The following is a 23,841-nucleotide window of genomic DNA, read 5'->3' on the forward strand; positions in this document are numbered from 1 at the left end:
GCAAGAAGTTTACAGGGAGACTGGGACTAGAATATAGCAGAGGGGGAGAGGACAAATGGGAGTTGAAAGAGGAGACTGGGACTGATGTGGCAAGGACCATGGAAGCTAGAGCAGAGTCTAGGCATTGGAGCTGGGTATGTGGGGGAACTGGAGCTGGTTGGGAAAGGAGACTCAGTCCGAGAGCTGAGAGAGACTGTGACTGGGTAGGTAAAGACACTGGGACTGGGAGTTGGGGAGGGAAATTTTAAGTATTTTAAGGGGAGACTAAGATTAAATGAGGATCCTGGGAGAGAATGGGTACTGGCTGGGCATGGAGACCAGGACAGAGAACCATTGGGGTTTCGAGAAGGACATGGTCGGGTAGGGGAAATAGATCTGATAGTTCTTATAAGGAACTGAGGTGCAGGGAAAGAACTGGCGTAAGCCAGGCGGATAGACTGAGACAAGGATTCAGGGGGCCTGGGGATGGATGTGAATCTCAAAATTGGATGTGGATCCTGGAGAGTATCAGAGGGGTAGCCGTGTTAGTCTGGATCTGTAAAAGCAGCAAAGAGTCTTGTGGCACTTTATAGACTAACAGACATTTTGGAGCATTGAGCTTTCGTGGGTGAATATCCACTTCGTCGGAGTTTAGTCTCATCTGCAAACTTGCTGAGGATGCAGTCATGCCATCCTCCAGATCATTAATGAAGATATTGAACAAAACCGGCCCCAGGACCGAACTCTGGGGCACTCCGCTTGATACCGGCTCCCAACTAGACATGGAGCCATTGATCACTACCTGTTGAGCCCAATGATCTGGCCAGCTTTCTGTCCACCTTATAGTCCATTCATCCAGCTCATACTTCTTTAACTTGCCAGCAAGAATACTGTGGGAGACCGTATCAAAAGCTTTGCTAAAGTCAAGGAATAACACGTCCACGGCTTTCCCCTCATCCACAGAGCCAGTTATCTCATCATAGAAGGCAATTAGGTTAGTCAGGCATGACTTGCCCTTGGTGAATCCATGCTGACTGTTCCTGATCACTTTCCTCTCGTCTAAGTGCTTCAGAATTGATTCCTTGAGGACCTGCTCCATGATTTTTCCAGGAACTGAGGTGAGGCTGACTGGCCTGTAGTTCCCCGGATCCTCTTCCTTCCCTTTTTTAAAGATGGGCACTACAATAGCCTTTTTGCAGTCATCCGGGACCTCCCCTGATCGCCATGAGTTTTCAAAGATAATGGCCAACGGCTCTGCAATCACATCCGCCAACTCCTTTAGCACTCTCAGATGCAGCGCATCCGACCCCATGGACTTGTGCTCGTCCAGCTTTTCTAAATAGTCCCAAACCGCTTCTTTCTCCACGGAGGGCTGCTCACCTCCTCTCCATCCTGTGCTGCACAGTTCAGTAGTCTGGGAGCTGACCTTGTTCGTGAAGACAGAGGCAAAAAAAGCATTGAGTATATTGGCTTTTTCCACATCCTCTGTCATTAGGTTGCCTCCCTCATTCAGTAAGGGGCCCACACTTTCCTTGACTTTCTTCTTGTTGCTAACATACCTGAAGAAACCCTTCTTGTTACTCTTAACATCTCTTGCTAACTGCAACTCCAAGTGTGATTTGGCCTTCCTGATTTCACTCCTGCATGCCTGAGCAATATTTTTATACTCCTCCCTGGTCATTTGTCCAATCTTCCACTTCTTGTAAGCTTCTTTTTTGTGTTTAAGATCAGCAAGGATTTCACTGTTAAGCCAAGCTGGTCGCCTGACGTATTTACTATTTTTTCTACACAGTGGGATGGTTTGTTCCTGCAATCTCAATAAGGATTCTTTAAAATACAGCCAGCTCTCCTGGACTCCTTTCCCCCTCATGTTGGTCTCCCAGGGGATCCTGCCCATCAGTTCCCTGAGGGAGTCAAAGTCTGCTTTTCTGAAGTCCAGGGTCCGTATTCTGCTGCTCTCCTTTCTTCCTTGTGTCAGGATCCTGAACTCGATCATCTCATGGTCACTGCCTCCCAGGTTCCCATCCACTTTTGCTTCCCCTACTAATTCTTCCCTGTTTGTGAGCAGCAGGTCAAGAAGAGCTCTTCCTCCTGTTGGTTCCTCCAGCACTTGCACCAGGAAATTGTCCCCTACACTTTCCAAAAACTTCCTGGATTGTCCGTGCACCGCTGTATTGCTCTCCCAGCAGATATCAGGGTGATTGAAGTATCCCATGAGAACCAGTGCCTGTGATCTAGTAACTTCCGTTAGTTGCCGAAAGATGATGATGGTAGCAAATCTGACTAATGCTGGTCCTGGCTATTATATGCAGAAAAATAGTTGTTGCGGCACACCTGGGCCGTGGGGTTTTTATAGCATTTTTTAATAGCATGTTGGAGGGGCCTCAGAGAGAAAAAAATCCAATCTCTTTATCGTTAAAGTGCAACTTTCAAATGTAGATTTTTTTTGTTACGTAACTGCACTCAAAAACAAAACAATGTAAAACTTTAGAGCCTTCAAGTCCACTCAGTCCTACTTCTTATTCAGTCAATCACTAAGACAAACAAGTTTGTTTATATTTACGGGACGTAATGCTGCCCACTTCTTATTTACAATGTCACCTGAAAGTGAGAACAGATGTTCGCATGGCACTTCTGTTGCTGGTATTGCAAGGTATTTATGTGCCCGATATGCTAAACATTCATATGCCCCTTCATGCTTTGGCCACCATTCCAGAGGACATGCTTCTATGTTGATGACGTTCGTTAAAAAAAAAATGCATTAATTAAATTTGTAACTGAAGTCCTTGGGGTAGAATTGTATGTCTGCTGTTTTACCCACCTTCTGAATGCAGTTATTTTTTGTATATAATTCTACATGTGTAAATTCAACTTTCATGATAAAGAGATTGCACTACTGTACTTGTATTAAGTGAATTGAAAAATACTATTTTTTATTTTTACAGTGCAAATATTTAAAATAAAAAATACATATAAAATTAGCACTATATACTTTGTATTCTGTGTTGTAATTGAAATCAATATATTTGAAAATGTGGAAAACATCCAAACATATTTATATAAATAGTATTCTGTTATTGTTTAATAGCGCAATTAATTGCGATTAATTTTTTTAATCGCGATTAATTTTTTTAATCGCTTGACAGCCCTAAGAGAAACAATAATCAGGAAGCAGTCATAGCTAATATTTTATTTGATGCATGGCTGAGATACTAATTATGGGTTCCCAGCAAACAAAACTTCCTAAACGCATTTTTCTCTTTGTAGCCAGAACGCTAATAATATAATTAAAAGTGAAAAGACCAAAATTGTACAGGCTAAACTAGAGATGAAATCACACATGTACCCTGCCCCAACCAGCACAGAGCTTTTCATTATGAGGAGTGTTTCTTTCATCTGTCTTTTTATTTTTTATTCTGGATTATATGACAAAACAATCCCAAAATAAATTTTGAACAATAAATAAGAGCTCAATCCTGCAGTTTTTGTGCAGTCATTGAAATCAATGGAAGTTTTGCCTGAGTGAAGACTGAATAAGGACTGCAAATTTTGAATCCAATATTAGTAGCTACCAGAGGCCATATTGTACTAGCTTTCCTCATGGAAGTAAACATGGGACTGTGTTTATTAGTAGTATTAATTATTTTATTGCAACATGTGGTAGGTGCTATACAGACATAGGGGTTTTGATCAGCAAAAAGCCAGTTTTTATTCAATCAAAACTTCTTTTCAAGTAGGACCTTTACACTCAATCAGCATCGAGCAAGAAAGCCCAACTAGATGGCATACTTTACTTTTCTTGTATTTTTTTCCCTCTGTTGTTTATCTTCTTCTAAAAGAGTAGTCCTTTTATTTGATTTGCCAACTTTTAAATCTTCATGGCAAATGTCATGATTTGATAAACAATGACAGTTGAGTCATATCTGCCAGTAGGACTGAATTTTAATGTTTTTAGTTAACCCGCAGAAAGTGGAACCACCCTTGTACATTTAGAAAGTACTACTTTAAGCTTCTTGCTATGCATAGCTGGAAAGTGTACGGTACATCAGTTTGTTCTACAAATGCAAGAAACAAAGGCTTTCTTCACTGGGGAGATGGAGAGAAAAAGATCTAAAGACACTTTTGTTTCAGGCTTATGTGCTTAATAAATGAGTATTTGAATTTAAAAAGAAGTTGTAAGAGATTGTAAAGATAGCATTAAATAAGAATTTCAAAAAAACTTATTAGTACATATATATTAACTTTTACAATAACAAATGCTTAAATATAAAAGCTTTGGTTTTATCAATTGGAGTAAAACCTTGTTAGATCAAAATACATTTTTAGCATTCTTTGTATTTCATCTTTTTTATCCAATGGCACTTTGCCCATATAGAGAGAGTGTGTGTGTGTGTGTGTGTGTGTGTGTGTGTGTGCCGGCTTTAATTGCCTGAAACATTATTATACTTTGGCATTCAAACGCAATACTAACTAAATAATATAGTACTTAACCTTTTCGTACAGTTTTTACAAATAAAACTTTTTCAAGATTAGCGTTTTAATTCTAGCTGTTCCACCAGTTGTCAAACTAAAAGATCATAAATTTATCTTACTGATGCAACCTTACTCTACCCTCTCGTTTTTTGTAAGGGATATAAACTTATTCTGTTGAGAGTGCTGTGTTATGTTTTTAATTATGGTTCATGGTTTAGGTTTGCAAATAACCTCAAATGTGCATATCCTACTGAAGTCAATGAAAGCTTTAGCCTAAGATTCATGGTAGAATATGGCCCTTGTATGTTCGTGAATAAATTTAATATTGCATTTAGCATCTCTCAAAAAAATTAAGAGTAATTAGGACCGCTTGTATTTCCTCCCTTTGTTTGTTCGGCATTTGCCCATGCAATTACTTGATTTGCACATACATTTATTCAAATTAAGTGCACAGCTGTATGTCTAAACCAGTATAACACTACAGTGCTACACACAGCAGCATGAATCTTGACAGGGGGAAACATACTATGCAATTGATGTATGTGCTTTATTTGTTTTTCGTCCAACACTGAATCCAGTTCAAGGTCTTATTCCAAATCTACAAATTATTCCTAATGTGGGACTTGACCATCACTACTGATTCCGGTTTCTGGAATTCCTTAGTCCACAGTATCACTAAAGCTAATTGAGCCCAGGACAAAGCACACAGGTGTTAGAATATGGTTTTTTGTATAGGATCCTCCAGCTATAGAATTCCCTGCCACTGAAGATTATGGTGCCCTCCTCATTTTTGGAGTGCAGTGTAAAACACACCTCCCCGTCAGTAAGACAGCTTCCGTTTGTCCAGCAAGATCTTCCTTCTAGCAAGATTCAGTCTCCCATTGCACCCAAGTTAATAAGCCCTAATCAGGATGGGAGGACTTGAGAAAATTGTCTGCTATTGCTCATCAACTGACCCATTTCATCTCTCACATGGTGCCTAGATATTCTGGCAATGGACACATGCATATGAGACAGAGAAAAAAATCTCTTCTAAAAAGCAAGCCCTGAGTTACAGTTACCTTGTTGCCAGTACCTCCATTGTGAATCTTAAGCAATGGATATGTGTAATGGTCCCTATATACATTAATCTCAACAATGCCTGTACACCCTCTTGTACTACAGCAATCTCACGTTCAAGGATATTTCTCTAGTGAAGTTTCATTAACAAATCTTTCTTATAAGGAGGGTGACCAGAATTGTTTTTCATTAATAATAGCATTTGTTACAGTTCTCAGTAGACCAATAATATGTTCCTATTTAATTGTGAATTGGAGTCTAAACCTGCAAAAATTATGTGGATTATGTTACTTTGCTAGAATAGCATTTAATAGTTTTGATGTTTTCAAGAGTGGAGTTCATGCACTTATAGTTATATATCAGATCTAGTTCTTTTTGATTCCCCAGCTTGCTTAGAAAGTTTAAACAAGTCCTGCTTCTGATTGTAATAATCTTAGTGTATGCATCTTTAGTGAGAATGTTTTCTATGTATATTTTTGTGTCTTAGTAAAATATGAGATAATGACATCAGCTTGTTTTATTCTGAATTTCTCTGTGGTGCTTCTTTTTTAATTTCAAAGAGAGTAAAGAAAGCATGATTGCTTGGACATATATTTTAGAGCTTCTGAGGGTTGTGTTTATTTAAGAAAATGGTTACTAAGAAAGCCCACAAATCCATGCTGCACATTTTGGATGAATCTGCATATAAGCAGCTCTTGGTTTGAAACTTTCATATTCCCTTTGTAAAGTTACAGCATCTTATATTAATGCATTTTCAAGTAATCACTTGTATTGATACGGTTTGATTTTTTTGTCATTGCTTCTCAGAAATCTTGGCGCCCAATTTGGAGGCGGGGGGAGATCACATTGTTTGAGTCTTAGCAGCTAAGAATATACTTAGGGCAACTGAAGAAAGTTACATTCTCATGTCTTGTGTTTAATTTTAAATAATGCAATACAGCTGTAAATTCATATCACTTACGCTCAAGAAGTCATCAGTCAGGTCAGGCGTGACAAGTATGAACACTGCACACCCTTGTGATGAATTTGGCTTTCCCATGTTAGTGGTGGTCCTGGAGCCACAGAGGCATGACACTGCAGTGATGAAGTGCTAGCAGTCTGACAAGAAGAGTCAAGATGACTTGTTTAGGTACAGGAGACAGTAAACGTGTTGGGACACAAAATGAGAAGATGATGATGTGTTTTGGTTCTCAGAGGGAGGGAAAAAGAGGAGAAGGAAGAGTTGTATTTTCTTAGTAATTCATAAAATCTTCCAACATATTCATAAATGTCAGTGAAAGACTTATTTTCCAACATCTTGCCACCATATAGAAATAGTAGACAAGTGTTACTTTTTCTGCTTTCTAGGATTTAGGAAAACAATAAAGTAACAATGAATAAATGCAAATAAAAACAAAAAAACATATTTTTGTGTGCTCTTTGATAAAATACACCAGTTTGAATGTGAAAAGCTTCTGAATAGTCTGAACAGACAAGGAAGGGTTAATTTATACTTCAAAGCGGTTGAGAATTTTTTGACATATAAATTGTTTAATTTACAAAAATGTCAAGATTTCCTCTGTTTTGAGATTTGTATGGATATTATACCAATATGAATTGTGACATCTTGATTCTGGCACCCTGTACAGACCCCTAATGGCGTAGTGCTATATCCAGAAGTTCCTGCCCTCTCAACAGTACTAATATGGGTTGCAATATTTATACTCTTTTTACCTCCCCTCCCATATTTATAGCTGTTGATTTCATTATACTCTGCAAGAATCATGAACAGTTCACTCTTTTGTAGTCTGCTAGCTTTTCTTTTCAGTTGATTGTGAACTATATTTAAAAAGGTGTGAGCTTTTAACGCTTGTGAGAAAGAAAATACTATGTCATGAGTCCTTATTCACAGGTCACGGAAGGAAAAGCAGTTTGTATTTAATATTAGCTTTTGAAAAGCTACTTGCATTTAAAACTTTTGTCATCATCTTTCTATTCATTGTGTTAATGGTTGTTAAGAGTAAAAGTTGGATTCTCTAATAAGTACCAGATATAAGGGGTTTCTAATCCTGATAACTTGAAAACATTCCTTATTCTGATAAGAGTCCATCTTATGACAATTTAAAAGTCATTTTGAAACTGATTGTTTCCTGTTTGATCTCTAAATAACAGTGCAGTTAAATCCATAGAGAAATAGAAATACTGGCTGGCTCCTTCCCTGCAATACTTTATTTGCCAAGTCTAGACACCCCTGAAAGAGAGAAGGGCATTGATATGCAGCTGTCTTTTCACCGTTTGGTGTTTAGTGGGAAACTGAGAATAGGCTGATGCCCATACATATACACACACACACACACACACCTTAACATATATCTTATATACTTTACAAGTCTATGAGGAGAGTGAGGGAGTAACTTTGTTTAAAGCCTCTGTGGGAAATTGGTTAAGCTAACAATCCATTGGGATAAATAACTGTGCATAAAAACATGCCCGCACTAAGTTAAAGTAATCTTAGTGGTCTGGTTTAAACCAGAAAAACCCGGGAAATTCAGATATATTTAGAGAATAATTACATTTTTCAAGTATCAGAGGGGTAGCCGTGTTAGTCTGGATCTGTAAAAGCAACAAAGAGTCCTGTGGCACCTTATAGACTAAGAGACGTTTTGGAGCATGAGCTTTCATGGGTGAATACATGCATCCGACGAAGTGGGTATTCATCCACGAAAGCTCATGCTCCAAAACGTCTGTTAGTCTATAAGGTGCCACAGGACTCTTTGTTGCTTTTACATTTTTCAAGGGTTCATCATGAGCTATACAAATTTGCTGTGGGCTGAAACTTGGCTTAAGATGTCTCAACTGAGAATTTAAATGTTTATTTTTCTTTAAAATGGTTTTTGGCTTATAACAGGATTGCAGAAAAATATGTTAATCTGTTTCATGCACATTTTAGTACTTCTACAGCAGATATGAATGACTGTTGTTTTTTTTCATTAAACATTGCAGACATTTAGTCCACAATTTGAACGATGGATTTTTGTTTGTTTTTATTTTAAAACGGTAACTCACTTTTCTTTAATATTTAAAAGCAGGCACTCTAAACTGAAATTTTTGGCTCTCATAAACATATTAACGCTTTTTAAATTATACATTTATTGTGATGGATTTACAGCATAATTGTATTCGTTTATAACACAGTAATTATACATGGAGTCAAATGTAATTTGTAGCTGTCTTGTCAACAGTTATTAAGGCAACAGTATTTCATGATAATTAATATGCAGTTGGATGACCAAATTCTGAAAGGTCTTGCAATGCACTGGGCTAGTGGCCATTAGCTTCCACTTTCTCCAGTCAGCTCTGCATATGGGAAAGCCTCCAGAACAACTTTTGAACTTTTCACTTATCACTTCTGAAAATAGCATGTCTAGAGTCTTACTTGTGAACTGAAAAAAGTAACTATTGCTCTTCTCCAGTGTAAAACCATGATTTCATTTGAGACCACATGCCTGTTTGCTGTTATACGAAGACTTCATATTAGCCCTTGTGGTCATCCAGTTAAAGGAGAAGGTGTACATGGTCATTAGACAGTCATGCAGGAAAATAAACTCAGATCAAGGCCGTGATGCATTTAAGCATATGCTTAACTTTAAGCATGTGAATAATCTCATCCCTGAATAATCTCATCCTTGTTCAGCAGTACACTTACTATGTACTTATCTTGATATGCTTAAAGTTAAACATGTGCTTAAGTGCTTTGCTGAATCTGAGCTTAATTTCCTATATAATCCTTACGTAGTAGGCAATGACACCTTCTCTCTCCCTAAACGGATTAAAGCAATTTCAGTTTACTCCTTTCCACTCCCACCCCTGGTATTTATCCTTCCCTGTTGGTGAGAAGAGGAGGAGCATCTATTCTGCCTTCAGCAGCAGCCCTTCCTAGATCCCTGTAGAGTGTACACACACACACACACACACACACACACACACACACACACACACACACACACACACACACACACACACACACACACACACACACACACACACACACACACGAATCAAAGCCTCCTGGGAAACCACAGATTTCATGACATTCATTAGACCCTTTACAACTTCACTTCCCTAACTAGAATGAGTAGAGATTTCCTAAATTTGTATTTTTTGAGAATCCTTCACTCATCCCTATAGTCTCAAGTTTTGATCCATTTGTTTTAAATAGTGAATATTCATGTTTTCATCTCAATACACTTTGTAATCTAATGTAGCCCATAGCAACACTAACCACCAGAGACTAAATACAATTCAGAATTTTAAACTCTGCAAGCTCTGTCAGTCACTGCCTGAACAGCCTGGCCATAAGCAAACAAGCAGCTCAATGTGAGGCTGGAAAAGGGTCTTTGGTAGTCCGTAATCATTGGAAAAAGGTGGTAGGTGTGAAAAAGAAATAAGGACATTGTGGTTAGCCAAGATACAGGTGGGCAATTGTTAACTTTATCACCTCTCTCCATTAATTATTATAATTATTCTTGTAGCTGTAGTATGGCAGAGATAGGAGCTGACTTTACCAGGGGTTCACACCCACCTACAAGGTTTGCTTTCAGATAAGTCTGCATGCACAGTAATCTCATGTATTAATCATTCTCTTAAAGTGACCTATTCTTGTTTGTCATTGCATTAGGCTGTCATGTAATTTACTAGTTGGACATATGTTTGTAGCTCAGATATCCTCTATGTGATTATTTTTTCTCAAGCAGACTCTCTGCATTGACAATATCTTGGCTTTGACACCTCTAACCAAGAATGACAGGTTGAATCCCATTTATTTCTAGAAGAATGTTTTGCCTTTGGAATTCTCTTTAGCTCTAGTCAGATGTTCTTCCAGAAACCTGTTTTGTCTCACGTATTTTCTACCCTTATATATTGTCTCATTAACTTTTTCCCTAATATGTTTGACCTTATTCTCATGGCTTTCGCACAATGACATATTAGGTTTTCTTTTTTAACTCAGACTGCAGCAGGGTGAACCAGCTCTTTGCCATATGAGGCAAGGTCATTTTTAAATACATTCAGTTGTTCTTTCCCTCCTCCAGAGGCAGTCCAGCAAATTCCAACTTTGCCTTTTGCACTGAAACCCTGTCAGTACCATTGTACTTCCCAAATGCTGCCCTGCTGCATAAAGGTAGAAGGTTTATTACTTGATAGGCTGCTTTTGGTTCCCAGAGTCCTCACCAAATTTTCCCACAGGGCCCCAGATCATAAAAATCAACCTACTGCCAAGGAACCAGTAACTATTACTCTTGTAGCATCCGACGGAGTCAATTAATATGGTGACTCACCCATGTCTTGGTTCTGAGCACATCACCTCATTGGTGAACTTCGATCCTATTCACCCATGAAATGAGGATTTAATGAATGTTAGAGCAAGGTCAAAAATGATATTGGAGTTTATCAGGTGTCTTTGCAGCTCATTGGTTTTATCCAAGATAGGATGGCTTTGTGCAGTTTCCACCAAATAATAACAATAACAATAAATAATATTTTCACTTCTAAGGCACCTTCATCCAAGCATCATAAAACTCCTTGTAAATATTAATGAATGACCTCAAACCATCAATAGAGTACCTCAGTGCTTGATCAGTCAATTCCCACAAAACATTCTGGAACCTTGTAGACCCGCCTGAGGGTGGAACAAAGAAACAGCTCCCTCAGCTGGAATGAGATAAGGAAGGCCCTGATCTCAGCCTAGAAACAATTATGATCTATTACAAAAGGGTATTCTTAGCCCATATTCCCCCTCTCCTACCAAAAATCAAACCAAGGTAGCTGATGCCACTGCTCCATTCATTTCCAAAGTGGAAAGAGGCTCTTTTGGAGTAGGTAAGGAACCACACTACATGGAAAGAAGTTCCTTCTGCAATTTACTTTAAAGAGGTATAGCACCATTTAAAATTAGGAACAAAGAGGGGGAGGGAGGGGATAGGAAAGTGACATAGAAAAGGTTTAAGGACAGTTTCTGAACATAGTTGTATAGCCTGTAACCATGGGAGGTGAGGATGTAAATCAAGCCACCACCATGACTATGTTCAAAAATGGTTTCCAACAAGGTTATAACTTCTAGTGTGAACAGTCTCTAGTTGCTTCCTTTTTGCTATTAATAAATTAATCTGAGTTTTGGAAGTGTTGCTTTTTAAGAGTCCTGTTAGTTGAATGCTTTCCTATCCATTGTCTCTTCTTTGCAATACAAGTTGTTTTCTGTTTTAGTGTAGGTAAAAATATAGCTTGCTTTATAACTTACTTACAGTCAGGCACATTCCCAGAAAAACCATTTAGCTATATCAGAACCATGTGTAATAATTTCAGAATCTTTTACTGAAACAAGCCAACGCTGGATGAATTATTCATAGTCGAATGTATCCAGTTGTGATAGTAGCAGTATTACATACACTTAGTTGAGTACAACGTTCTGGTTATTAAAGCAATAGGGCATGTCATTCATTGGCCACTGGATGTAGCATTGGTATTGCCGAATAATCCACTTGTGTTAACTGGACCTCCCCAGGACTCTTTATTGAACAGCAAAATGCAGCATGTGAGTTGCTGTTAGCAGTGTGTCAGGCTATCAGTCTTAAATTGGCTAACCAGCCTACAAAGGGGAGCCAGTAAGGCATTAATGACACGAAAACTAGTTCAGCTTGACATTGTCACCAAGGCAATACATGGTTTAGCATGGCTATGTTGTATAATCAATAAGAAAAGATTGTCTCTATTGGAAACATTCCAGTGTAAAAAAGTAGCCAGTTATTGCATATTGGGGAAGAATCTATTGGTATCTCCACCCAACCCCACCCCACCCCCCACACACACACAGCAACACTCCTGTGGAAACATTCCAATGCATTAATGCCGACAAACCAACTAAAGTGTAAAAACTCTGAATTAACACCACACACGCAAGCTTCAGCATAATAGTTACACAAAAGAGTTTGTTAATCCACAGAACAATATGCCCAACATAACTCCATAAAAAGACTCCGAAAAATTACACTGTGTCATTAACCTTCCTGCTTTGTGTACTGCGTGGAGTTATGGCTCAAGTCCTGTTTACCCTTCTTAGCCTTTGCTACTGGATTGCCTGGTTGACCCCCTTTTTATTGTGACCTTTGACTCTGATTGTTAGTTTGATCACCATGGTGTTAGTGTAGCATTTGCAAGTAGCAGCTGTTTAACACATTGTACTTTAGCCACTATGTTTGCAGGCCTGTGTTTACCCTCCGATTTGGCTTAAATGAGATACATATCATGGCCAGTTAGCTCCCAGAGCATCATGAAGACCTATTAGTGTTTTGGTAAATGTGAAGCAGCTAATTTAATTCAAACAGCAGGGGGTCCTATAGCTTAGCTTTAACTACCTGATGCAGAAGATGAGCACATGAAGTCCAATTACTTAGGGCCATTTGTTAGAAAAGATTGAGCTGACTAAGCCTAAAGAACATGGATTTCCCTTTTGAATTTAGGGAAACGTATATAAATGGCAATTTAATTCATTTAAATGAATTTTGGGAAAATAATATGTTAGTTCATAAAAAATTGAGTCTGGCTTTGACTGTGCTGATTTTTGGAAGCTGTACTTTGGCTAGTGAACTGAGCCTTTGTGATGAGGTCACACATATACCAACTCCCATTAGTGCACAGCTGGGACCTTGTCAACGAAAAACAATAAAATCCCTTTACCCTACTCCCATCTTAGCTCACAAATCACCCCAGGTTTGGCCCAGTGGCCTACTAAGGTTGTTACTTATGGCTTTAGTATAGTAGAACGGTGGACATTTTTGAAAGTATAGTGCACAGTTAGGTGCAAAGCACTTGCCATTTTCTTTCAAAATTTTGATTAAAATTAAGGTCGTTTGACCGTATATTATTCTGCTATTATTAAACAGGTAGGGGAAAAGTCTTCTGTGAAAGTACCTATCAGCATTGCTGCTAAATAAAAATACACAAAGTAGTGGTGAGCTTGAATAGAGAATGTTTGGACTCAGGTCCAAATTCACACATCGCTAGCTCTGTAATGCGCCACATCAAAACCCTGGATCTGGTTCCCCTCAAACTTTGGAGAGTTCACATCTAGGTTGGAACTTTGCAGCTTAGGATCATCTTTAATATAAAGTATAAACAATAAAATTCAATGGCACAAAAGTCATAGACCAACAGTAAAATAATAAATGAAATCAAGTAAACATCCTCCAAATGGGAGCAGTTTTCAACTCTCTTAGAAGTAGTGTGTGTCTAAAATCTGATTGAACTTTCATAGTGTGCACATAGTCTAAAAAACAGTGTTGTAAAATTAGATGTCGGTCTTTCAAAATGACTTTTATTGTGCTAGGGAAAACATTGCAACTTATCTTGTTTTTATTTTCTGTCATCAACGGGGTGTTGTCCCACTTTGTAAAGCATGGTTATAATGTTCTAACCATAGAAAATACAATTTTAAAGCAATGTACAATATATGACAGTAAATTCAAAGTAACAAAGTAAATTCACTATATTTTCTAAAAGGGCTGGGATCAAGAACTACATAGACCATGTGACAGATGGTTTTAAAAGAACTAACAAACATGAACTCTCAAAATAGAATGAATTGTTTTCTGATTGAAAGAAAAATTCGTCTCCCCCAGTATCATAAAAAGCAAAATAGTTTATCTTTTCCATTCCTTATGGAGAATGCCATTTAAGGGAAGGTTTAATTCATTTTTATTGTTCATTTGTGTTTTGAGTTAACAACCAATTGGCGGGCTGGTTTAAGATCACAGAAGTCTATAGCCGTACAGTAGGTATTTTGTAAAGGTATTTGGCTTCTCTCACAATAATTGTGTTTTAAATAAAATAGTTTTAACTGTAATTACTGTATCATTAGTGAAATATTGGCGGACAAACTATTATTTAGTTTTGTTAGGGTTCCCAATATTATTGCTATGTAGTTCTTGTTCCTGCTAATAGTAACACAAGTACAAATAACAGCCGTGCATTTGTGTACATCTACCTACACAACAGCAACTTTCAAACTTATCAAATGTAGTGAGAACAATTCTTCCAGGTGTTCAGAAAAAATTGAAAACCTTTGGCATTGTAATATTACATTAATTAAACTCAATAGCTTCTTAGTACTTTTAAACAAAAAGTCCACTTCTAAGTAAGTCCGATTGAATAGTGTGAGTGAAAATGAAAACAAAAAGTCTGCAATAAGGAGAAAAAGCAGCAGAAAATACCAGCACTGAAAAATAAGACATCCTGCTGATAGAGGGTAAACCCCTGTAGCCTTTGTCAAAAATACTTCAGTCTCCAGGACTGTCAAACATCATCTTTCACAAACCCACGCTGGCAAAAGGCATCCTCCTGTAGTGGCTGGTCTAGATAGAGGATAACAGCCTATTATTGCTACCATTTTTCAGCTACATGTGGTAACGGTCTTGATATTGATCTAAAAGTTCTGTCGTTCATCCTTGCTGATAATCTATGCTGGGGGGTCAATGTGATTCCATGTGGAATTTCCATTTTCTCAGCTTGCTTTAAAGAAAAGAAAAAAAAGAAATAACAGAGAACAAAAACTCTGTAAAAAGAACATTGAGTGCCAAATCAAGCACTGAAACATTAGGAATTGCCAGAATTAATCTTATCTATATAACCTTGTCTGCCACTCTCCTTGTGCATGTACAGTTATTATATTTAACATGCATATTGTGTGACACCTAAAGGCTTGGACCAGATTATGTTACTGTCTTTAATTGCATGATATACTATTTGTTCTTCAGGACCCCTGCCTCATACAGCACACAGGATGGACAGCGAATGAGTCAGAGTGTTGTAGGAAGAGGAAGTACTTTCTTTTGTGTCTAGAACACTGTACTGGGACCAAGAGAGCTGGGTCTATCCCTTGTTCTTGTTGCTGCCCTCCCATGTGTTGTTGGTCAAGGATATCATAATGCATGCATGCAAAGATATGGAGTGAAGCTTTCACAGGGAACCTTAATTCTGGTGTTTCCTATCTTTTTGAATGTTTGATGTGGCAACATTAATGTTTTTCAAAATATTTTGTCTGTAATTACTTATAACATTCAGAGGTGTTCCAACAGCGAGAGCTGTTGACCATAAAGAAATGCAGGTAATGTTTTGGATCCCTTCTTGTTAGCATGAAATCAGCATATTAATAAACACTATGACGCTGAGGATATAAGGACGCCAAAGCTGCCATTATGTATGTGACATGGCACTGTCCCTTTCTAGTTCCTTTCTGGAGACATGTATTAGAAGAATAGCCCTGATTTTTGGTTGTGCTCATACTTAGCTTTGGTTCCTCTTAAATTGAGAAATACTCATGTTTTGCAGTCTCTATACAAATGAGAAAAGAATTAGTTGTGGGTTGCCACAAAGTCAGCTCAAAATTAATGTTCAAACTGGAAATGCAAATCAATTCAGGTCAAATTGAGATCTGGTAACTTCATTAAAGTCAGTGGGATGATTTTGGCTTTTTGAGTAAGAACTTGAAGCTCTGCTGTACTGGAAGTTGCCAAATTGGAAGAGGTTCCTTTCTGACAGGAGTAAAATGTGGTTCTCGTTGGGCAGTCATGCTGACCGTGCTGGTCATGACCCATGATATCTCCAGATGGTTCATTTTCAGAATTTCTAGTGCCTCCGAGTTTGGGGTGTGTAAGCAATGCAGCAGCAAGCCCTGAGTTCATGTTTTCATGACAGATTTGCATAGGAAACTGAAAGTGAGCAATGTCCCAAGTAGCAGCTTAGGGTTTATTTTTTGTCTCTGTGAATTTTGAATGCCTCTTTCTTCAATGGCAGCACCAGGGTGATATTGGTTAATGCAGACAATATTAATGCTTGTTATATGAAGAAAAATTGTACTGAAACTACTATAAGCTATTAATTAAAACTATGGCATTGTATCATGAGGATGCTGGGCAGTGGCTATGTCTTATTTCAGAAAAATACAATTATAACTTTTGCTTGCAAAAATCTACTTAAGGCATGGATAAACTGCACATAATAGGCCCCAAACTGTCTGCTGTGTTGTTTTGGGGGCTGTCCTGTCCCATCCCCAAATCCCATTCTGCATGCCCCTGCCAAGTGATCCTCTGGGGCATGCAGCAAGTGTAAACACCTTCAGATGTCTCTTAGGGTATGTCTGTGCTCCAATGTAAGCCCAGGGTTAGAGGGACTCGAGTCAGCCAACCCATGTTAGGGGTGGACTTGAACATGTACATTATATTTTAACCCTATGACTTTTCTAACCTGTGCTTGAACCTAGGGCTCTGGCGCCCGCACTGCAGTGCACAGACCCAAGTCAAAAAGTCAAAGTAACCATATACCAGATTCCTTAGCTCCCCTGCCCCCAAATGTGGCTGCTCTAGCACTGGGACCATGGTGCACTGGGAGAAAACTTTACCGCCTGCCCTGCACATTGCCAGGAAGCAGCTCACATTGCAAAAGGCTTGGTTTGCTCTCCATTGCCAACCCAGAAGGGACTCTGATAGTGTGCTTGAAGATCAGTGATCAGAAGAGAATGAGTTAATGCTGACCTGAGCTGCTGCCGTCCACAAAGGGTGGGTGGCTTCCATTTTCAATAGAGTGGAATGCAGATTGTTGGGATAGAGAGGACTAAGGAAGTTGTCCCATGGAATTGTGGGATGCTTCTGGCTGATTCCCAGGACCCAAATCAAACGGGGCTGCATCAACACTGCAAAGCAATAAGGCTGAGATCCTGGGTTCCAGCTTAAGTCAAGCTCAGACCCTCCAGCCCTACAGTGTCCTGGAACCCTGGGTTAGCACAATTGCAGTGTAGACACAAAGAGGCTCAAGCATGGGCTTTATGTTGCAGGATAGACATACCTGTGGGTATGTCTACACTGAAAAAAAAATGTGGCTGGCCCATGCCAACCAACTCAGGCTCATGAGGCTAAGGCTGTGGAGCTGTTTCATTGCTAAGTAGATTTCTGGGCTTGGGCTGGAGCCCAGGATCTAGGACCCTGCAGGGATTGAGGTCCCTAAGAGGGCTGTGTAGAGGAACCACATCGGTCCCATTACATCTGTACCCCTCCTCAACCGTGAAGGAAGGGGCCAGATTTTTGCCCTTCCTTCTTTGTGGTGCACTCTCTTATCAATTTTTCTCATATCTCAGTATTGTATGGGGAGTGAGGATGGCATGGTCTGGCAAATGTACAGTGACAAGGTAGGTGAATTCCAATGCACTGCGGGTGTAGCCGCGCTGGGTGCTACTACACCTTTAGAATGGAGTCAGGGTTCTTTTCCCCCTCCACACCAAACTTGGGTAGAGGAGGATTTGTCCCAGACTGATTTGGGTTAAATTGCTATATTCAGCTGCTCATGGTTGGTTAACTAACTACAGCACTTCTTTCAGCTCTAGTCTCAGCAGTATAGTTCCAGGCTTTGATATATGAAATCTGATTTTGTTTGTCAAAGCTACTTCTAAACTACAGTAACTTCTTTATAGAGTCTTCATCATTAAAGAGCCTGGGGAATCACCAGGAGTCCTCATAATGTGAAAATGATGAGATCAATAAAGCAGATTTGTAAATACCAGTTTATAGAATATAGACTCTTAAATTAAATACTGTAATACTTAAGATTAGAGGATCTTTCTAGGTACAGGGCATAACATTTGAAGAGCCATAGAGTTTATATTGTAAAGGGGTGGGCTATATGAAATGTGATTGATTCATATAACTTCTCTAATAAAAAGTAGTGTTTGTTATGTTGGACTCTTGTGCAAGTAAAGCAAGAGATGCATTCATAGGTTACCAGAAAAAGTCAACTCTTAAATTGCAAACAAAGAGCTTCAGCTACCAACCATATTACATCATCAAAACATCTCATGGACACTCAGAAATAAGCTGTACTTCTGTATGGCAGTGAAGCAGCAAATTGAATTCTCATAATATGTTTTGAAAATGAGTCTTGTTAGGTTTGATGAGGTGGAAAAGGTACTGAGATCACTGGTTTGTTCCAATACATTCAGTACACTTTACTTGGCTGTTTGCCATGGCTAATCTTTTTAATGGCCGTATAGCTTGTAAACCCATTTGGTAGAAAGCTATGCATCTCAGTTTTATAATATCACACCAAGTAGGGTGGTAAATAACTTTCTATTCAAGCATGAAAGCCTTTTTTTGTTACAATCCCAGAAATCTTATTTTAAAAACCTTATCTTGAAAGCTTCAGTAATTCCTTTATTAATTCAGCAATAAGCAGAATAAAAGGAAAACCTCCTGATTTATATTTATTATTTTTTAAATGCACCCATCCTGTCCTCTTATTCAAAGACTATCTAGCACTTATTTCTAAAAATACATCAGTAATTTAGGAACAATGTCCAACAAATTGAATCATCTCAGAACCCTCTGGATTCCTCAAAAAACTCCCCACTCGCTCACTCACTGTCCTCTTTAGGAAAAGTCTGGGAGAACAACTGAGCCTTGCAGCATGACCTTGAAGGTCAGCAAATTCAAAGTTATGGAGAATCCAAATATTAAGTGCATCCCATTGTCAGTGATCCCTCACTGAAAAGGAACTGGTTTCAGCCCCCTGACAGCTAAACCAGGGGCTATTAGCTGAAGTGCCTGATATGATTTTTACTCTGTGGCCTCACATGGATGTGGTCTCTGAGGTAATCAGAGTTCAACCTATTTAAATCATTATAGGTTACTTCAGCTGCATTTTAGAAATTAAGCAGAAGCCACCACAAAACCCACACGTGATGGAGCATCCTGCTAGAAAATGTCCCTAAACAAATAAACCATCATAGTCTATGGAGTGGCCTACAGAGAGCATATTGCAGTGTCCCCTTCTCAAAATGACTACTGTGGTGAGATCTGTATCCAACAGACAAAGATTCATCCTTCAAAACATCTTTCATTCTCATCGACTGCTGCTACAGGGACATCCGGAAGCAGTTGAAGATCCAACAAAAAACCCTGGTTTGGTTGGACAGTTTCTCCGCATTAGAGAGCTGATACCACCTCTTCGGTGTCTTCACATTGAACCTACTAGTTTAACTCCAGTCTTGTCTGGATTGATTTGCATCCAAAACCCAAGACCTGATTCCATCATTCTTATGTGAGAGAACTACTTAAAACCATTGTGGCAACAGAATAAACTTGGATATAGTAAGGGATACTGTAACACTGTAGCAGATAATGGTAGTCCTCAGTGCTGTTTCAAAATTTAAATACCAACTATGCAAATGAATGTGTCTCCCAAGTCAATGGATGAACAAAGTTAAGAAGGAAACATGGCCTGACTGACACCTGAAAATCTGCAGTTTGGCTCATGTGTCAGGTATTTCTTGTACCCAAACATGTCTGTCTGGATTTGGCCTAAGCATTGTCCCATTAATATTTGCTACTACTGTAATCACACAAAGAGGAATAAAACTTAAAACAATTAGGAGAAATAAAGAAGAACCATTCTTTTCAGAATCCAGTGGCATTCATTCTCCACTACAACATTTTTATAAAACATTACCCCTTAGATGTTTAGAATATGGGCTTTCATAATCAGCTTTTATGAACAACTAGGCAGGTCAAATAGTGGACTTAACATTTTGAAACTTTAATAGTTTTTTTTCAGAAGGCATAATTTTCTTGGTTGCTAGTCAACTATTTATTTATTTATTGCCAGACAGTTCCCATTAACATCACTCAGGAGCAGCAGAAAGAATATTAAGCAACATAATGCCATTCTATCCATTCTATGGTATTGTTTTGTTGGCTTCATAGTAGAGGTTAGAGCTAATAACTTTTCCTTTGCAGTTAGGGTGACCAGATAGCAAGTGTGAAAAATCGGGACAGGAGGAGGGAGGTAATAGGAGCCCATATTAAAAAAAGCCCCAAATATTGGGACTGTCCCTGTAAAATTGGGACATCTGGTCACCCTATTTGCAGTTTCCCTGTTTTTTTTTTCATTAGGGCTGAACCTTGATTGTGCTGGCTGTAGATGGTGACGGTAGGGTTGCCAGATGGGTAGATAAAATTTGGCTAAAACAGAATTTTAAAAGGGGTGGGGAGATGAAAATTATATAACAAGGAAATAATGGGTATCTTGTGATATTAAAGTGCAGCAGCTCCCTTGCTCATTGCTTGCAAATATGCCTAGGCAATATAGTAATGTGAGGAAGCTTCATTAGATAAGCATCTATATTGAATTCAAAGAAAATACACCCACGTATACCTTCCATCTTATCTGCTTTATTCCAAACACCTTTACCAATGAGACAAAATATGTGTGTGTGCTATTACTGTGACTTCAGAATGAGTTACAGCATTTTGTAAAGCTTTTTAGTTTTATTTCCCCTTGTTTTCATTTGCCTTTTGGTCATTATCTCCCCCTGTATCACCAGCTGCCTGTTCTTAAAGAGAAAGCCCACAGCCATCCTTCCCCTTGAGCCATCAGGGAGCCCAGAAGAGCAGCCAGAGTTCACCTACCATTTGGATTTGTATGGGTAGATCTCTGTATTTCAGTGAAGTCTAGGTCGCTGTGGGGTTTTCAAGCCTCTGACTCTGTGTCCTGTGTAATTCCTGAAATAGTTCCCCCTTGAGGGAGTCATTCAAAGGAAATCAGTGAGAAGAACATCAGTTTCCTGAGTACTTCCCCACGTTAATTTATACCCCAGAGTCATATGCAATGGTCCACTGTGTTCAAAGACTTTGTTCTTGCTTTAGTTCTTCTCCACTGTTGTTGTTGTTATTTATTATTGTAGAGCTTAGGAACCCCAGTCATAGACCCCATTGGGCTAGGTGCTGTACAAACACAGAACAAACAGCCGGGCCATCTCCCCCAAAAAATAGTCAGGTGTGAGGTCAGAGTATGGTGCTTTGAGATTTAAAGAGAGATGAAGAAAAGTTTTTAGATGAACACATAACTTTTTAGACTAAAATGAGTTTATAAGGATGAGGAGCGAAAGGGTATGTCCATACTTACCCGCCGGGTCGACGCGGAGAGTTCGACTTCTCGGAGTTCGAACTATCGTGTCTAATCTAGATGCGATAGTTCGAACTCCGAACGCGCTCCCATCGACTCCGGAACTCCACCACCGCGAACGGCGGTGGCGGAGTTGACGGGGGAGCCGCGGAGTTCGATCCCGCGGCGTCTGGACAGGTAGGAAATTTGAACTAAGGTAGTTCGACTTCAGCTATGCTATTCGCGTAGCTGAAGTTGCATACCTTAGTTCGACACCCCCCCACCCCCCCCCGTAGTGTAGACCAGGCCAAATAGAGATAAACTATGACTGTTTCAAAAAAATAACAAGTCATGGATTTTTATTAAGGGCCAGCTCCTCTGAGGTGGTAAGCACCCCTCTTTCTCATTGAAATCTAAGGGGATGAGTACATTGAGCATTTTAAAGGAATTGCTCAGCATCTTGCAGGATTGGGCCTTAAATTTAGGAATGGGAGGGACATGTGTGTTAAACAGGTACATTTTGAAAGAACTGACTTTTGCAGGCTTAAAAAAAAAAAAACATGGTGCGGATTGAGCCAGTGGCTATTAAAGCTGCCTTGCAGAAAGTTAAAAAGTCAGGCTGGTTGCTGACAGATGTTGCACTGATTCTTTTCCAGTTATCCATACAGTGAAGATTGTAGCCAGGGAAAGCAGTACATGAATACTAGATGTCCAGCTTGGTGTGATAGAATTCTGATGTCACAGTCAGCCAAGGAACTGATTCTAAAAGTAAGTACACCCATGTGATCACATTATTTTCTAGTTATTTCTTCATTTATCTTCAACATAGCATTTGTTTTGTTTGATATTTCGTGCCTCTCCCTGAATTCTTAACTGTCCAAAGTAAACCCCAGCGATAGTTGAAGGCAGCAACACCAAAGCAATAATCACATTTTTCCCTTATACAAAGCTTTTCATCTGAGGATCTTAGTGTTTTGCAAACACTGTACAATTAAGTTTCACAACACCTCTGTGAGACATAGAGTCCTCTGATTTCAGTGCACAGTGATAAGCCTAATTTTGCCAATGCCATAGCAACAATGTAGCTCAAGAATTTCCCAGTTTTCCTCCACTCCCTTCCCCCTCCCTGGCCATTTTTTGCTGTTCAGATACTGAGCCAGATCCTGGGATCAGACCAAACTATACACTTTACAACAGAGTAGAAAGGGAACCTTGGTATTCCCCTTATCCTGTGTGTAGGACTGGTCCCTCAGGCCAGGTTACAGCAACCTGAATGCTGTCACAATTTACACATGTTGCAAATGGGCCCAGAGAACCAAAAACACATAAGGAGATCATAGGGGCATCCCATCCATGCCTCTTTGCTCTTACCATTCCCCATTTTCCTGCTATCCCAGAAGTGGGTGTGAGGGACATGCTAGAGCAGTGGTGAGCAACCTACAGCAAGCGGCCCGTCAGGGTAATCCGCTGGCGGGCCACGAGATAGTTTGTTTACATTGACCATCCGCAGGCATGGCCGCCTGCAGCGCCCAGTGGCCGCGGTTCACCATTCCCAGCCAATAGGAGCTGCGGACGGTCTCGCGGCCCGCCAGCGGATTACCCTGACGGGCCGCAGGTTGCCCACCACTGTGCTAGAGTGTCTGTGCTGTGACTCTCTACCACACTACTGTGAGGTGATCTTCTTGGGGTTATTCCAGAGGGCTTTATTGACAGATTGTGATGGCTGTGCAGTCACAGCAGCTTCATCACACCCATGAATCTTGCCCGCCTTCTCCAAAAATGTCTTGGCTTGACAAGCTTATTTAAGACACAATGTTCTGTGTTTATCTTTGTTTTTCTGCATACTAACATGTTTTCTTAACAGTCATTTATTACAATAGGTAGGGTTGGAAAATAAATCCTCACGCTACTGGCTCCATGCGTGCGTGCGTGTGTGTGTGTGTGTAGTACTGAAACACTACAAACTTGATTTCTTTATGTTTATAATCTTCTATCTTTCCCTCTCTCATCAGTGTTGTATATCTCATGATAATGTTTGCTTTGCAGTAAGTTAAATAATTACAATCAAAAGAATTCACTGAAACATGAGACTATTTTTTCCATAGCTACTCAAGTTTCCATCTCTTGAAAGCACTTCTTCTCACGTTAAACTCTAAGAAGTGCTGGTATTAACACCTTAAACTTTTCACCAAACCCTCATTCAGGGTGAAATTCACCCCTCATTGCAACTTGGTTTGTTCAGGGAAATTCTTGAGGTGTGGTGAATGGAATTCATCTCCTTAACTTGGGGACAGGCTGTGGCTATGGTACAGCCCCTCTGTGACTAATCCTGTCACAGGTCTGGAATAGCATTTTAAACCCTTCTGTATCACC

The 23,841-nt window shown here is 39.4% G+C and overlaps 1 protein-coding gene across 9 annotated transcripts in view; it reads left to right on the forward strand.

The window, feature by feature from the left end:
* Positions 1-23,841, forward strand: part of INPP5A (inositol polyphosphate-5-phosphatase A) — a 404,737-nt gene that overhangs the window by 374,407 nt on the left and 6,489 nt on the right. For 7 of the 9 annotated variants that reach the window (XM_039480830.1, XM_039480827.1, XM_039480829.1 and 4 more), the window contains one exon: positions 22,125-22,236. In XM_039480830.1, the coding sequence (XP_039336764.1) occupies positions 22,125-22,236 (112 nt within the window). Of the gene's footprint in view, positions 1-15,296; positions 16,362-20,908; positions 21,377-22,124; positions 22,237-23,841 lie in introns of those variants that run through there. The other 2 variants (XM_039480835.1, XM_039480836.1) reach the window with 2 other exon arrangements.

The sequence above is a fragment of the Mauremys reevesii genome, linkage group 7 (genome assembly GCF_016161935.1).
Source record: "Mauremys reevesii isolate NIE-2019 linkage group 7, ASM1616193v1, whole genome shotgun sequence".
NCBI lineage: Eukaryota > Metazoa > Chordata > Testudines > Geoemydidae > Mauremys > Mauremys reevesii.